The sequence below is a fragment of the Bos taurus genome, chromosome 6 (assembly GCF_002263795.3).
Source record: "Bos taurus isolate L1 Dominette 01449 registration number 42190680 breed Hereford chromosome 6, ARS-UCD2.0, whole genome shotgun sequence".
Lineage (NCBI taxonomy): Eukaryota > Metazoa > Chordata > Mammalia > Artiodactyla > Bovidae > Bos > Bos taurus.
Window position 1 is genome coordinate 2,651,557 of NC_037333.1, and position 18,105 is coordinate 2,669,661.

Here is an 18,105-nt window from a genome sequence, read left to right on the forward strand (position 1 = left end):
AGGAGACAGAGGTGGCCAGGAGGATAAAAGGGGGAATGAAAAGGAGAGAGACAGATCCAGCCAGAAATCAGTTCTCTAAGTGTTCTCCACCGTTTGGAACACACAGAAATTCACAGAGTTGGGTAGAGCAGAGAGGGGTTAGGCAGGACACACAGGCAACCTGGTGGAGAAAAAGGAGAGTCCAGAGGGGGAGAGAGCAGTCAAGCCAGTAATCTCGCTCCCAAGTAAAAATGGGTACTGAAGATTGGGTTCTTAAAGTTACAAAATTGATAACAAATACCAAAAAGCAAATTAAAATCTACAGTAGAGTGTGAAATTTCAAAGATACAATGTTAAAGAAAAGAAGAAAAAGAGAACAAAAAAAAAAAACAGTCACAAAAATTATAAAGAAAATATAGGTACAAAATTGATAACAAATACCAAAAAACAAAAATTAAAAATCTAGAGTAGAGTTTGGAATTTCAAAAATACAATGTTAAAGAAAAGAAGAAAAAAATTTAATAAAAGAAAGAGAAAAAAAAAGTCACAAAAATTATAAAAAAATATAGGTACAAAATTGATAACAAATACCAAAAAGCAGAAATTAAAAATCTAGAGTATAGTGTGGTATTTCAGAAATACAATGTTAAAGAAAAGAAAAAGAGAAAAAAAAGTCACAAAATTATTAAAAAAAATATAGGTACAAAATTGATAACAAATACCAAAAAGCAAAAATTAAAAATCTAGAGTAGAGTTTGCAATTTCAAAAATACAATGTTAAAGAAAAGAAAAAAATTAATAAAAGAAAAAAAAAACAAAGTCACAAAAATTATAAAAAATATATATATGAAGTTTGCTTTTAAAAAAATAGAGACTTTTTTTTTTTTTTTTGCAAAGTAATAGTAGGTTCAGTTCAGTCACTCAGTCGTGTCCGACTCTTTGCGACCCCATGAATCGCAGCACACCAGGCCTCCCTGTCCATCATCAACTCCTGGACTTCACTCACACTGACGCCCATCGAGTCAGCGATGCCATCCAGCCATCTCATCCTCTGTCGTCCCCTTCTCCTCCTGCCCCCAATCCCTCCCAGCATCAGAGTCTTTTCCAATGAGTCAACTCTTCGCATGAGGAGGCCAAAGTACTGGAGTTTCAGCTTTAGCATAAAAGTGAAAATTAAAGGAGTAATAGAGGACTTAAAATTTTTTAAAAAATTAAAAAAAAAAAAAAGAATGATTGTAAAAATAATAAAAATATATCTAGGACTTTCTCTGGTGGTGTTGTGGGTATTGTGGGGTCAGTTCATTTTCGGCTAGTTCCTTGGTCCGGCTTATATTTCTCAAGATCTATAGATCCCTTCGTATGTAGTCGGTACTAATGACAGGGTTTTAATCTGTTGCACCTGTTGCTTCCAAGGTGGTTCCCTCTGTTTTAGCTTCTGTTTGCTGGTTTCTTCAGTGTCTGATTTCTGCCCTGACACAAAGGGGGCGATGGTGGACACTTTTTTTTTTTTTTTTTTCAGGCTCACTTGTTCAGTCGCGCTGTGAGGAGGGAGGGACACTGCAAACAAATAACACTGGCGTGTGCTCGCAGTGCCTCAGCCACACTGGGCCTGCCCCCGCTCATGGCGCATGTACCCTCCCTGCCTACACTGCCCAGGCTCTAGGTTGCTCCTCTGGGAACCATCCAAGGCCGGCCCTGGGCTGCATGCACCTCCCAGGTCTAAGCCGCTCAGGTTCAGGCACTCGGGTAGTCCTCAGAGGCGCAGACTCAGTTGAGCCTGCATTTTGTGCCCTTCCCAGGTCCGAGCAGCTCAGGTGATGAGGTGTTTTGGCCAGCGCCTTCGCTGCGACTTATCACCTTTCCATCCCTGCCGCTCGGTTTTCTGGGTATACAACCGGCACACCTTCTCAGGCGGATGTTGACCGTTCAGAACCCCACGAAGTCTTAGTTAGCAAAGAAGCCTGCTTACAGTTTTGTAGATAATGTCTCTCTCGGGCTGCGATTGCCCCCTTCCAGCTCTGGCTGCCTGTCACCGGAGGGGGATGGTCTGCAGCCGGCTGTCTCTGTTCAGTCCTTTGTTCTATGCGCGGGCCTGGCAGTGTCTTAGGTTAAGGCTGGCTTTTCGCGTGATAGTTATCCCACAGTCTGATTTGCTAGCCCAAGTTAGTTTGCTCAGATAGTGCTCCGGGCATTCAGGCCAGATCCTTACATTAAGCGATGCAGCCCATGCCTCCCTGTCCAGCTCCCGCTTGCTAGTGGCAGATGCAGGCGTCTCTGCTGCTTCTCCGCTGGGGGAGTTACCGTTGGGCTTGTAATCTGTGGGTTTTAATTGTTTGTTTATTTTTCCTCCCTGTTAGGTTGCCGTCTGTGCTTCCAAATCTCTCAACAGACTCGGCAGTGAGAGTGTTTCCTGGTGTTTGGAAACTTTTCTCTTTTTAAGACTCCCTTCCCGGGACGGAGCTCCGTCCCTCCCTTTTGTCCCTTTTTTTGTCTTTATATTTTTTCCTACCTCCTTTCGAAGACAGTGGGCTGCTTTTTTGGGTGTCTGATGTCCTCTGCCAGCATTCAGAAATTATTTTATGGAATTTACTTGGTTTTTAAATGTTCTTTTGATGAATTTGTCGGGGAGAAAGTGGTCTCCCCGTCCTGTTCCTTCACCATCTTCTGAAGGGATTTTAATAATCAACTAATATTTCATATTCCAAGTGGAGATGGCATTATCTGTATGGTGTGATGGAGTATTTTTGTTGTAGCTCTAATTTTCTAAGAATCTAGTGTGTATGTGTATCTGTGTGAATGTATATGTGTGTTTGTTTTCGTTTTGCTGTTGTATATTGTTAGTTTGACATTGTGGCACTTAACAAGAACAGGAGAATGTGCTAGACTGGGGGGATAAGCTTTTTGTCTTTTTATTTATTTTATTTATTTATTTTAATTGGAGGGTAATTACTTTACAATATTGTAGTGGTTTTTGCCATGCATGTACATGAATCAGCCATGGGTGTACATGTGTCCCCTGTCCTGAATCCCCCTCCCGCCTCCCTCCCCATCCCATCCCTCAGGGTCGTCCCAGTGCACCTAGGAGTCACATTACTGGGAACTCTATCTTTCTTTCTTCATCTGTTCAGAGGAAAATATTTTTGTGAATTCTTTAACTTTTTCATATATTGGTATGTAATCAGTACTTTTCAGAAAAGGATTTCTAGGGTGAGAAACAAGACTAATTTCTTCTAAAACAGGAAGTTATGTGACTAAATGTGATTATTATTTTTTGGATAAAAATTGCTTGAGAAAATGTACACAGCTTGACTTTGTTGACTTTTGACTAATGGGTAATTCCAGCTTTCTGTGAGATTTTGTACTTTAATCTTTTTTCCGAGAATTTTAGCTTTCATATAAAAGAAAATAATGTAGAATATATTTCCTTATGCTACTTGTTTATCCAGGAGGAATGGTTACCAAGGTATATTATCCCACCTTAAATTTCATTTTAAATTATGTGGAGATTAAAGCCTTCTTTAAAGATTCTGATTTGAATTCTGCATTATCTTCTGATTAAATCTTGAAATAATCTATTTTGTTTCATTTTCAGTAATAATTGAATCTATGACTAACGTACCTCCAGTTAATGAGGAGACTGTAATTTTTAAAACTGATCGACAGGCAGCAGGAAAGGTTTGTAAAACAATACTCAATTCCTACTAATTACCCTGTTTCTTTGTTGATTGGATTTTCTGACTTTAGTATCTTAAGTTTATTAGTTAAGTATGTGAGCAATTTAGAGCTCTCAAATTTTAGTACATTCCTGATTTTCTTCAGTAATTTGTGTTTGTCTGTAAATTGGTTTAATTTGTTGTTGTTTTTGTATAGAATTTTTTTCCTGACATTTGTCAGGTTCTTTGCCAGGCAGTGGGTCTGTATTTTGAATAAGACACAGTTCTTCCAGGTACTCAGTTGGGTGCAGGAAACTTTCCAATGCATAATAGTTCATAAACCTTTTTGCTTTTTGTGGCCCTTTGAATAGTGGCTCTTGAAACTTTTTAGACTTTGACTTCCTCACTTGGAAGCTGAGAGTGGAATCTTTTCAAGTGGAAAAAGTTTTAGGTGACACCAGTAAAGTGTCACTGTAAGCACTTTCTGGAGAATTGTGAATATGTACTTTAGTACTGTTATAAGATTAGGTCCCTTTTAACATCCTTACATGCAGGGAACAACCCTGCATGATGGATGGCTGCATTTTACCCAATAGATATATAATTCTGAGTGGTCATCGGAGGACAGAAAATCTTCCAAGATGAAGAATATAAATATCAACCAAGTATTCTCTTTCTGGCAGCAGGGGCAGAGTTTTATTCACCTCGGGATATTCCACTGTGTATAGTTCGAGTCCTTTGTGGATTATATGGGCTAAGTAAATAAGTATTGAGTTGATAACAGACAATTAAGAAACCAGATGTTGTCTCTGGAGAAAACTTATTGGGCTTTACTTTTTCCTAGATAAGTGACAGTTGATATCTTTTTTATTTTAAGAAATAGAATTAATTCGTGTTTAATCCGAAAAAAAGCATTTATTTTGAATTATATTATTAGAGCAACTCACATAATTTTCCCTTTTCTGTGCCTTTTCCTGCTGTTCCATTCTGACAGATTAGAAAGGGATTTGGCTTTTATGAGGGCCATGCCACCCTGCACTGCCTACTTTTTAGGTTGACAGACTAATTTACCAAAATAAATGAGTCTCTTAGAACTGCAAAGCAATCAGTGACAGAATTAATTGGAGTCCAGAGCTAATACTTTTTGGCAATTTTTGAAAAAGTTTGTGAAGAGAAGAAAGACTTTAATACCTGAAGGGTGGTGTTGACTTTTCTCTTTCAAATACCTAGGCTTAATACTTTTGTTTCAAGTATGGGTCTCAGTACTTTTGGTTCAGAGGAAGAAGTACTGAAATACAGAATAAACCCTATTTACTGCTGGTACCTTTGTAAGGGCCTAGAGAGAGTCTAGGGGCTTAGCCTGGGAAGCTGTTGAGAGAGAGGAATGGAGGTGAGTGGAGATGGCTGGGGAGGGGAGTTCTTGAGCACAGGGATGCTGCTGTACCTCTTGGGGAGACCAGGGAGAAGAGGCTAGGGAAACGTACTTCCTGCTTTTCTGACTGAATTAAAACTGATTATTTCCATGATTTCCTTTTATTTATGACATTCTTCCTTTTCCCTCTCCTTTTCAGTAACAGTAATAATCAGCTACAGTGTCAGATATCTTCGGTATCTTTTTAAATTCACTGAAACTGTAAGGAAATAGAATTATCCTGATTTATTCAGAAATCACAATAGCTAAAAAGGAGCAAAGTGCAATTTATAACGCAGGTGGTCTAATTTTTTTTTGCCCCCGTCCCATCTCCTTCCTTGTTTCCCACTGATTTAAAGGAGGGCAACTTCAGATTTGAAATTCTGCCTTTTGCACTTTAATCCTAGAAACGATTAGTTCCTGTTGATAATTAATGAATGAATTCCATTTTTAATGTTGAATTCTTATATTAGGGAATTTTTAAAACATTAACAACTTATGCCACCTATAAGTTGGATTTCTTGATCATTGTCTCTACCTTTAGTTTTGAATATTTGTTCGAGTGTTTGTTGTTTTTATTGTTTTTTTGTTTTACTTTTTAACAAATGAGGACTTTTCAGTCAATCAGCAACTGAGGATGTAATAAAATAGGTACTTTTAATGCAGTTGATTTAAATTATTATTTGGAATGTTATTTAATAATTTGCATCAAGAGTTTTAGTAGTAATCATACTTTTGGCTTTGATAGTTCCATCCCTTATGAACTAGTTTTCAGGAATTCTGAAGTACAGAGATTTACAGATAAAGGTGTTCATTATGGCATCATTTCTGAACAAATTGGGAGCTTGTCTCAATATTCTACAATATAAGATAGGTTAAATTCTGCTAGATCTATAAAGGAGTGTTAAATAGCCACAGAAATTATATATTATGAAAAATATATTTAACATGAAAAAAACTAAAACTTTAGGCTTTAAAAGGGAGCAGTAGATCAGTGGAACAGGATAGAAAGCCGGAAAATAAGCTCATGCACTTATGATCAATTAATTTACAATGAAAGAGGCAAGAATAGGCAATGAAGAAAAGACAGTCTCTTTAGTAGGTGGAAAATCTGGACAGCTATATGTAAAGATTGAAATTAGAACATTCTCTAATACCATGTTGCTCAAGTAAAGTCAGAATGGGTTGAAGACCTAAATACAAGACAGGATATGATCAAACTTTTAAAGGAAAACATGGGCAGAACCCTTTTTGACATAAATCACAGCAGTGTTTTTTTTAGCTCTGTCTCCTAGAGTAATGGAAGGAAAGACAAAAATAAACAAACAGGACCTGATCAAACTTAAAAGCTTTTACACATTAAAGAAAACCATAGACAAAACAAAAAGCCTGTAGACTGAAAGAAAATATTTGCAATTTATGCTACCAATGGGATTAATTTCCAAAATACACAAATAGCTCATACAAGTCAATATCAAACAACCCAATCAAAAATGAGCAGAAGACCTAAATAGACATTTTTCTAAAGACATACAGATGGCTAAGAGGCACATGAAAAGATACTCAATATCTCTAATTATTGGAGAAATTCAGGTCAACATATACACAATGGATTACTCAGCTATTAAAAAGAAAGCATTTGAATCAGTTTTAATGAGGTGGATGAAACTGGAGCCTATTATACAGAGTGAAGTAAGTCAGAAAGACACCAATATAGTATATTAACGCATATATGTGGGATTTAGAAAGATGGGAATGATGACCCTATATACGAGACAACAAAAGAGATACAGATGTAAAGAACAGACTTTTGGACTCTGTGGGAGAAGGCGAGAGTGGGATGATTTGAGAGAATAGCATTGAAACATATATATTATCATAAGTGAAACAGATCGCCAGCCCAGGTTCAATGTGTGAGACAGGGTGCTCAGGGCTGGTGCACTGGGATGACACTGAGGGATGGGATAGGGAGGGAGATGGAAGGGGGGTTCAGGATGGGGAACACATGTACACCCGTGGCTGATTCATGTGACCGTACAGCAAAAACCTCCACAATATTGTGAAATAAGTAGCCTCCAATTAAAAAAAAAATCAAAACAAAAAAACTATAGTGAAGTATTACCTCATACCAGTCAGAATGGCCATCACTAGAAAGTCTGTAGATAATAAACCCTGGTGAGGGTGTGGAGTAAAAGGAACTCTCTTTCACTGTTGGTGGGAATGTAAATTGGTGCAGCCACTATGGACGGTGGTATGGAGGTTCCTTAAAAATCTGTAGAGTTAGTGTATGATCCGGCAGTCTTATTTCTGAGTGTATATCCAGAGAAAACTATAATTTGGAAAGGTACATGTATGCCAGAGTTCATAGCAGCACTATTTCCAGTGGCCAACACGTGGAAGCCACGTACATGTCCATTGATAGATGACTGGAATCTGAAAAATCACACACATGCAGTATTGTTTCTGTTTTATGTTTTGTTTTTTTGGTCAAGAGGCTTGTGGGATCTTAATTTCCCAAGCAGGGATTCAACCTGCACCCTCTATATTGGAAAGTGAAGGCTTAACCACTGGACTGCCAGGGAAGTCCCAATAGTATGAACTTTTGAAGTCCTTATTTTACTGTCGAAGGAGAACTTTATGTTTCTTCTCTTTTATAGATATTTGAGATATTTGGACCTGTTGCACATCCATTTTATGTATTACGGTTTAATTCTTCAGAGCATATTGAAAATAAAGGTATTAAAATAAAGGACACTATGTATTTTGCTCCATCAATGAAAGACTTCACCCAGTATATATTCACAGAGAAGCTTAAACAGTAAGTACTTTATTGGCATGTTACCTCTTTGCTTATCTGGTGTTTGTGTTTTAGGAGTAATTCTTAGTGATGTAGTTTCTTGCAGTTATGCTGATATCTGTGTTCCCAAGAGCTCATTTGTCTTCCTGGTAACATCTCTGAAAGCTACAGTTGTTATCAGGTTTTACAAGGTAGAGATCATTTGTATTTTTTGACCAAAATGACAGGATCAACTGGTAAGAGCACATTTGGGCCATATACATTTTCTGAATTTTAATTCATTATCTTTTCCATTATATACTTTCGTGCATATATGTGCTACAACTTTTCCATCGTAAAGAAAGATTTCTTTGGATTGCATCCATAAGCTTCATTATTTAATGCAACTTTATAATTCTTAAAAAGAAAAAAGAAAATGAGTAAATTTTAGGTTGCTTATAAATTGTGAATTTATAGAAGAACATATTTGTGTGTTATGTATCAAGCTGCAATTAACAGAGTTGACTTAACAAGCAAACCAGCGATCTCCATTCTGTCTGTAAATGTGCTGTATGATACCCTGTGGTATGTATCTGGTGATATTTCTTGTTTCCACTGATGAGCTATATATTTGTCAGGTATAAATTTGTTGCCAGATGTTAGCTGTAGAGCTATTTTTATCAGATTTGTTATTATAATTACATAATTTTTGCACAAGCCAGTGGCATATGAATTAAAGTAGAATAACTTTTTCTGTAAATATAAATTGAATGCTTTGGAAGGATGTAATAAATATGAACCAATAAAATGTTGCCCACTTAGGAGTGGAGAAAAATACAGCAAAGGATTGGGGAAGAGATCTTAAATCTGAAAAGATTTTGTACTCAGTTTGACACAAAAGTCCCTTTGAACTCTAACTGTGTTTCAGTTGGAAACTTGAAATACAGGTGAAGCATTAGGAGTGTTGTTTTTGCAGAAGATATCGTGAGTAGTAACTTGGGTGCTTGTCAAACCATGATACCAGTCCCATCTGGGAGAAGGCCTCTTTACCACTTACATACTAAATCCAGTCTGAGTTTTAATATTTGGAAATCTCTGAAATGAGATGAATATTTTGTTCCTGATAATTTGTTAAACTCATGTTTAAGAAAACACAGAAGTACCTACAGGAACTTAAGTTGTTCTTCAGGCTATGTAAGGTTAATTTTTCTAAATAACCATTAACGTGAAAGGTGAATTAAATATAGCAAAGTTATAAAAATTTTAATATGCTTTAAAATCATGCCTTAAATAGCATTTTGTTCTGTTTGAATATTAAGTTGTTGCTTTGGATATTCCATATATTAGCTTTAAAGGGGTAAACTATTTTAGCTTAAAATAGATAGGATGAAGAGATTTTTCTGAAGGTGTTTTTAGATAGATTTAGAAGCAGTCTTTGTTCTGATTTGCAAGAACAAGATTTTTTGTCTTTTTTTGCAAAGAAAGAATAAGAAACTAAAGAATCTGGAAATTGAGCACACTCTGCAGAAGCCCCCGCTGATGAAGTCCATTCTGTTCTAGACTGCATTTTTTCTGTTGGTCAAGGGAACTCCTTTCCTTTGAGGTGGAGAAGTTGAACTTATCTCCAGCTTGCCTGCCTTTAGTTGGGTTAATTTAATCTTAGCTTCCCATGAACTTACTCTTGTTAAAGGTGCTGTTGGAAATCTTGCTTGTTCTTTTGTTTAGTAGTTTTTGATTTTCTGTGGTAATGCCCCAGTTGGGGAACTTTTCCCATTTCTGCCTTTAGAAGATTTCATTCTTAGGTCACTTCAGGCCGTGAGATGGTATCCATGCAAAAAGGAGCCCTGGAGCTATGATAAATGCATGGGTAGAAGATAATAATTAAAAATGGAAAAAGTCATTGATAAGGCTTTATGTATAACAACAGAATTCCAAATTAAAACAGTAGAGTAGACTCAGAAAAAAAGATTTCATGTTGTGTGAGCTCACTGACATCTGTAAATTGATTTTAACGGATTAATGGATTAATTAATTCCTGAGAGTTTCATTTATTTTTGAGATTTGGTGTCAAGCAATGAGGACAACATCTACTCCTAATACTTTGTAATATTTTAATGTAATTGAATAACAAATACTGTCAAACTGTGAAATCAGGATCAAACAGATACAATTAAAAATGAGCTGTCAGAAATTATAATAGATCTACATGCTTTTGTTGGTCATAGAATATAAAACTTTTCACCAAGAAGAGTTAGTGTCCTATCGGATCTTCACAGCTCCTCCTCCCCAAACTCTAGATGCCTTTGTCTCACCCTCTGCTCTGAGAGTCACTCTTGGAACAAGCCTTGCTTACTCATGGAGGATCACTGATAATTCTCAGGTGAATTGAGGAAGAAGCATTTCATGTTATGATCTCTGTTGTTGAACCTGTAAAGTCTTACATAAGGAAATACCTCATATTCCCTTTTCGTGTCCTTGGCACCTGAACGTCTGATGGTGGTCTTGGATAGGTATTTACTGAAGGAGGTTTATGAGCTGAGCTCAGGTATTACGAGAGTATCAGTCAGAGTCAGAGCACCTGGAGCTGCTGAAGAATTGCAGAACCACTTTGCCCTGCACAGCGTGGTGTCGACTTCTCATTCTGATTCTCCACTCCTAATATATATGTGTGCTTTTCCCACATTTTCTTAAATAAAGAACAGAGAAATGAACCTTTATTCTTTTCTCTTATTGTCTTATATATTGCAAATTAAGATTGAGCTTAGGTCTTTTGCTTTTTTATTTTCCATGCTATTAGGTTATAAGCACTTAACAGAATCTTAATAAGTACTTTGACCCTTTGACCTTTGTTTGTTCCCCTAGGGATAGGGGATCAGATGCATCGTGGAAGAATGATCAAGAACCACCACCAGAGGTAAGTGTCTTTTCACACAGTATTTGAGAAAGGAAGACAGGACTCAGTCTTATACATCCCTCATTCCTGACCTGAAGGATGTCCTCGAAACTGCTCACTAGTCACACTGCCTTCTGCCAGCCCGCGTGCTCTCCCCTCCCTCTGACGCCTTTTATACCTCACAATTAGAGATTGTGGTCATTTCAGAAAAAAATATTTTCAATCACATTTTAATTATTATCAGATTATCATTTTCCTTATAGTGTCCTGTTTTTATCAATTTTGTTGATACCTGGTAAAGGCAAAATTATCATTTAAAATATTTTTTTTTAGTTTAGTATATTCACCACATGGGACATGAAGATGTTTATTGATGGTACTTTTAATAAGCTACTTTTCTTTTGGAGGTAGAAAATAATTACAGTCTGCCTACTTCTCCATTTTTTACAGGATACTCACCTTCCTAAAAAGAGTGTTCTTTTTCTTGTCAGCAATAATAATTTACATTTCAAAGTAGCTTGATATATATGGTCTTTATTAAAACATGAAAATTACAGCAATGAGTATATACGTTCTTAAAAATAGCATGAATTTATACTTTTGCATTTTTATAAAACAAAAATACAATTATAAGAGTTTTTTAATGTGCTCATAAGTTCTGATGAAGTTTCTCAGTTTTGTAAATTCTTGATATTTATAGATTTAACTTTGGTCATTGTAGATTCTCAAGCAGTGCTAAAGGTTCATGATCTGTATTAATTTGTGATTTTGCTGACGCTGTGTGAGTCAGTGGATGCCCACTTAGAGGATTACGCAATCAGAAGCAGTCCTATTTTAGCATTCACATTGCCACGGCATTATGCCTTCTGATTTGTGTCATGTGTACATGTATTAACTTTCAGGGTCACTTAAATAAGTGCTTTATTCTCTTTACCTCTGATAATGTACCATTGGATTGGTAAATGCATATGACATAAATCTATTTTTTTCGTGTAAGGCCTTGGATTTCAGTGATGATGAAAAGGAAAAAGAAGCCAAACAGAGGAAAAAATCTCAGATTCAAGGTCGGAAAAAATTCAGATCTGAATTTAATGAACCTGGTGAGTTAAATGTAGAAAATGTGCATACATGTTAAGTCTCTTCTGTTGTGTCCGACTTTTGCGACCCCAGGGCCTGGAATCTGTTAGGCTCCTCTGTACGTAGAATTCTCCAGGAAAGAATACTGGAGTGGGTTGCCGTGCCCTCCTCAGCATTCAGTTCAGTCTAGTCACTCAATCGTGTCTGAAGCAAAATCACAAATCACAAATTAGCAACCCCATGGACTGCAGCACACCAGGCTTCCCTGTCCATCACCAACTCTGAGTTTACTCAAACTCTTCTCCATTGAGTTGGTGATGCCATCCAACCTCTGTCATCCCCTTCTCTTCTTGCCTTCAATCTTTCCCAGCCTTAGGGTCTTTTCCAGTGAGTCAGTTTTTCCCATCAGGTGGCCAAAGTATTGGAGTTTCAGCTTTAGCTTCAGTCTTTCCAATGAATATGCAGGACTGATCTTTAGGTTGGATCTCCTTGCAGTCCAAGGGACTCTCAAGAGTCTTCTCCAATACCACAGCTCAAAAGCATCAATTCTTCAGTGCTCACCTTTCTTTATAGTCCAACTCTCACATCCATACGTGACTGCTGGAAAAACCATAGCCTTGACTAGACAGACCTTTGTTGGCAAAGGGATGTCTCTGCTTTTTAATATATGTCTCTGCTTTTTAATATGCTGTCTAGGTTGGTCATAGCTTTTCTTCCAAGGAGCAAGCATCTTTTAACTTCATGGTTGCAGTCACCATATGCAGTGATTTTGGAGCCCCAAAAAATAAAGTGTCACTGTTTCCACAGTTTTCCCATCTATTTGCCATGAAGTGATGGTACCGGATGCCATGATCTTAGTTTTCTGAATGTTGGGCTTTAAGCCAACTTTTTCACTCTCCTCTTTCACTTTCATCAAGAGGCTCTTTAGTTCTTTTCTTTCTGCCACAAGGGTGGTGTCATCTGCATATCTGAGTTTATTGATATTTCTCCCTGCAATCTTGATTCCAGCTTGTGCTTCGTCCAGTCCAGCGTTTTTCATGAGGTACTTTGCATATAAGTTAAATAAGCATGGTGACAGTATACAACCTTGATGTATGCCTTTCCCTATTTGGAACCAGTCTGTTGTTCCATGTCCAGTTTTAACTGTTGCTTCTTGACAGGTCAGGTGGTCTGGTATTCCCATCTCTTAAAGAATTTTCCACAGTTTGTTGTGATCCACACAGTCAAAGGCTTTGGCATAGTCAATAAAGCAGAAGTAGATATTTTTCTGGAACTCTTTTGCTTTTTCGATGATCCACTGGATGTTGGCAATTTGATCTGTTTCCTCTGTCTTTTCTAAATCCAGTTTCAACATCTGGAAGTTCATGGTTCACGTACTGTTGAAGCCTGGCTTTGAGAATTTTGAGCATTATTTTGCTAACGTGTGAAATGAGTGCAGTTCTGTGGTAGTTTGAGCATTCTTTGGCACTCCTAAGTGTAGTATATAGTATTTTTAATCTTCATTTACATCTGTATAAATTGCTCAGTAAGAAAACTGAGGGAGCTATCTAGGGGTTTTCTTGTACTTTCTGGCATCTGCCAGTATTGGAGGCATCGCACAGCATGGGGTGGGGTGTGGTAGGAGAGGCACAAGGGACACTCGGGTAGTTTTCAAGCTTGGGGGTGTAAAAAATGGCCCCTTGGGATAAAAAGTAAAAGAATCATTTGTGCTTATCAGTCCTTTTTTTTTTTTTTTCAAGAAACCTGTTTGCTTCCATTTTTAGAATTAAATGATATAGTGCTTAAGCTAAAATCAAGGTGTTTTGTTAGCTTTTAACACCAGTGCAGTCACAGAAGAAGGTCCTCATGTTGCCTTGTTATATCCACACCCATTTCCTTTCTTCTTCCGTTTCCTCAACTCCCGACAGGCACTCATCTGTGTGCCATTTCTGTGATATATTTTGTCCTGTCAAGAATGGTTCATATAAATTATCAGTTGGGTTTTGTTACTGAGCATATTTTTCTGGAAATCATCTAGATTGTTGTATGTATAATAAGTATGTTTTCATTCCAGGGTGGTGGTCTGTAGTATGAGTATACCACAGGTGGTTTAACCATTCATCCATTTAAGGGCATTTGTGTTGTTTACAGTTTTGGGTTTTATGAATAAAGCTGCTTTATACATTTGTGCACAGATTTTTATGTGAACACAAATGTTCACATTTCTCTGGGATAAATGTCCAAGAGTACAGTTGGGTTATATAATACAGTTGACAAGTGAACAACTTTGGGGTAAGGGGCACTGACATCCCCCTCCCTTCCATGCAGTTGAAAATCTGTATGACTTAAAGTTGGCCCTCTGTACCCATGGTTATACATCCGTGGATTCAGCCAAGCATGGATTGTATAGTATGTTTTTATTGAGAAAAATCTGCTTAAAGGTGGACCTATGTAGTTCAAACCTGTGTTATTTAAGGGCCCACTGTAGTTCCATGTTTAGTTTCTTGAGAGTCTTTCATATTGTTTTTCCTGTGGCTTTACCACTTTACATTCTTATCCCTAGTGTATGAGTTGCCCAGTTTGTCTGCATTCTCACAAGCATTTGTCATTGTCATCATTTTTTATTTTAGCCATTCTAATCAGTATGTGAATGATACGTAGTTGTGATTTTAACTTGGATTTTCCTAATGGCTAGTGATACTGACCAGCTTTCCATGTGTTCATTTGCTATCTATATCCCTTCAATGCTTTTTTGTTCATATTGTGCCCATTTTCTAATTGTATTTCTGCTTTACTCTTGAGTTATGAGAGTTTATATTTAATTGCTAATATTTCTTTAGCTTGAGTTTTCATCATTATAAAGGAGCTTTGCAGAATGAAATTTTTTTGTTTTGATGAAGCCCAATTTATCTGCTTTACTTTGATGGAGTCTGAGAATTCCTTTCCTAGACTTACATTCCAAAGATTTTCTCTTTTTTATTTCCTAAAAGTTTTCATAATTATTTTTAGCCATTTTAATTCCTTTGCCTTTCCATATGACTTTTGAAATAAACTTCCCTATATTGACAGAAAGTCTTACTTGGATTTTGATAGAAATTGGATTGAACCTGTGTATTGGTTTGGGGAGAATTGACGTCTTAACTGGATTGAGTCTTCTGTTCCACAAACATGGTATACATCTCCATTAATTTAGATTTTTTAAAAATTTCTTTCACCAGCATTATGTAGTTTACAGAATGTAAGTTCTGTACATCTTTTAATATATATACACCTGAGTATTTCAATTTGGGGGAAATCATTGTAACTGCTATTGCATTAATTTGTGTTCATGTGTTCATTTCTAGAATATAGAAATAATTATTGTTCGTATGTTTAGCTTGTGTCTTGTGGCTTTGCTGAACTCATTAGTTCTAGGAGTTTTTCTCCTGAGATTTCAATGTAGACAGTTATGTCAGTGGCAAATAGAAATAGTGTTTGTCTTTTCCCTCCCAATCTGTATGCTTTTTTAGCTCTCTTTCAGTTCTGAATTGACTGTAATATCTGGCACTATATTCAGTACGTATGTTTTATTCCTGATCATAGAAGGAAACATTCAGTATTTCACCATTAAGTATAATATTAGTATAGGGTTACTGTAGGTGTTCTTTATCAAGTTGAGGAAGCTTCTGTTTAGTCTTCTGTCTAGTCGTCCTAAACATTTTTTCAGAAATCACGAATAATAATTTTGACAATTATTTTTCTGCATTGATTGATAATATCACAAGACTCCTTCATTAACTTGTTAATAAAGTAGATTACATTGGTTTTAGAATATTGAATGAGCATCACTGGAATAAACCAGTTAACCATGGCGTGTAATTCTTTGTAAATATTGCTGAATTTTGCTTATATTTTGATAAAGATTTTTATGTTTATATTCATGAGAGGTATTGGTCTAGTTTTCTTTCAGACTATTTTTAACTGGTTTTATTGTCAGCAGAGTAGTTTCATAAAAATGAATTGAGATTTTCTGTTTTTGGTATACTTGAAAACATTATGTAGACTTGCTGTTAATTTTTTATATTTGGTAAAAAAAATCTCCAGTGAACCACTTCAGACTGGAGATAGCTTTTTGGGGAGACTTAATTACAAATTCAGTTTACTTAATAGTTTACTTACTTTTCCATGTTGGATAGGTTATAGTAGCTTTTATTTTTCAAGGAGTTGGTCCATTTCATCTAATTTGTCAAATTATGTATGTAGAGTTGGTTTGCAAGATTGTCTTCATTTTGATGTCTTTGATATTCATCATTTGTGGCTTGTATTTTTTCAGTTTTGCTTAGAAGATAGCAAATTATATTGATCTTTCACAGAGCCAATTCTTTGTTATTGATTTTTATTTATTATTTTTCTATTAGCATTTGCATTCTTTTAACTCTTTATCATTAACTTTCTACTGCTTGCTTTGAGTTTATTTTGTTTTGGTTTTTATAGATTCTTAAGGTGGGAGTTCGGAGAAGGCAATGGCACCCCACTCCAGTACTCTTGCCTGGAAAATCCCATGGATAGAGGAGCCTAGTGGGCTACAGTCCATGGGGTCGCTGAGAGTCGGACCCGAATGAGTGACTTCACTTTCACTGTTAGTTGCTTGGTCATGTCCAACTCTGCAATTCCAATGACTGTAGCCCACCAGGCTCCCCTCCCTCCAGGCCTTTCCTATTGTCTTTAATTGCACAGAATTGGTAGGTGACCCTTTTATCATAAAATGTCCCTATTCTGAAGCCTGTTTTATCTGATCTTATTATAATTAGTTATATTGCATATTGTAGCTTGTTCCATTCTCTTACATTCAACGTGACTATCACTTGAAATAAGCTTTTTACATACTATAGTTGTTTTCTAATCCACTCTGCCAACTACTGTGTTTTGATTGGTATATTTAGACCATTTATATTTAATGTAATTATTGATATGTTTGGGCTTAAATCTGCTCTTTTCTGTATTCTTTCTAATTTTTATTTCTCTGTTGTCTTTCTTCTGCCTTCCTGTGGTTATAAATTGTTTTACAATTCTGTTTGCATTTATCTGCAGTGTTGATTGTATGAGTATAGCTTTTTCAATGGTTCGTTTAGGTCTTTAATTATCACAATCTACTGTTGTTGTTTTACAACTAGAGTGCAATCTATGACTGTGAATTTTAAATCATTATAACTAGGCTCTAACACAACTTTATTAGTCAAAATTGCAACTGTTAAAATGAACACATTTTCCCAACTAGAAGAAACAAGTTTGTTTATGCCTGTAACATAAAAATCTGTCCTTTGGGATTCAACAAACTCTTGGAAAGCATTTTCTGCCTTGAGCTGTGGAAGCATTTTCTGTGCAAAAAGTTGTCGAGCTACTTGAAGAAGTGGTCCTCAGTTGGCGAGAGCTTTTGTGAATATGGTAGATGAGGCAAAACTTCATAGCCCAATTCATTCAACTTTTGAAGTGTTGGTTGTGTGACGTGTGGTTGGGCATTGTCGTGGAAAAAGATTGAGCCCTTTCTATTGACCAGTGCTGGCTGCAAGTGTTGCGGTTTTCAGTGCATCAGTTCGATTTGTTGAGCATACTTCTCAGATGTAATGGTTTCACTGAGATTCAGAAAGCTGTAGTGGATCAGACCGACAGCTGACCACCAAACAGTGACCATGACCTTTTTTTGGTGCAGATTTGGCTTTGGGAAGTGCTTTGGAGCTTCTTGGTCCAGCCACTGAGCTGATCATTGCCAGCTGTTGTGTAAAATCCACTTTTCATCGCATGTCACAATCTGACTGAGAAATGGTTTGTTGTTGCTGCATAGAATTAAAGAAGATAACACTTCAGAACAATGACTTTTTTTTTTTCAGTCAACTCATGAGGCAGCCACTTACTGAGCTTTTTCATCTTTCCAGTTTGCTTCAAATGGCAAATGACCATAAAACGGTTGATACTGAGTTCTTTAGCAACTTCTTATACAGTTGTTAAGAGGATCAGCTTTGATGATCCTCAATCATTGTCAGCTTCCAATACCCAGCCACTGCACTCTTCATCTTCAAGCCTCCTTTGCAAAACTCCTTGAACCACCACTGCACTGTCCATTAGTAGTTGCTGGGTCAAATGCATTGCTGATGTTGTGAGTTGTCTCTACTGCTTTATGACCCATTTTGATCTCGAAGAATAAAATTGCTTGTATTTGCTTTTTGTCAAACATCATTTCTCCAGTCTAAAATAAATATAAAATAAACAGCAAATAATAAGTCATTAGGGAAAAAACATAAAGTGAGAAATATGCATTTAATGATGTGTAACATAACCACATTTATTTAAGAATGTATTC

General features: G+C 36.6%; 1 protein-coding gene across 1 annotated transcript in view; it reads left to right on the forward strand.

The window, feature by feature from the left end:
* The window catches only part of NAF1 (nuclear assembly factor 1 ribonucleoprotein), a 50,421-nt gene that overhangs the window by 30,731 nt on the left and 1,585 nt on the right, over window positions 1-18,105 (forward strand). Inside the window, exons 4-7 of the mRNA NM_001075652.2 lie at window positions 3,572-3,654; window positions 7,701-7,861; window positions 10,682-10,733; window positions 11,710-11,812. Of these exons, the coding sequence (NP_001069120.2) occupies window positions 3,572-3,654; window positions 7,701-7,861; window positions 10,682-10,733; window positions 11,710-11,812 (399 nt within the window). The remainder of the gene's footprint in view (window positions 1-3,571; window positions 3,655-7,700; window positions 7,862-10,681; window positions 10,734-11,709; window positions 11,813-18,105) is intronic.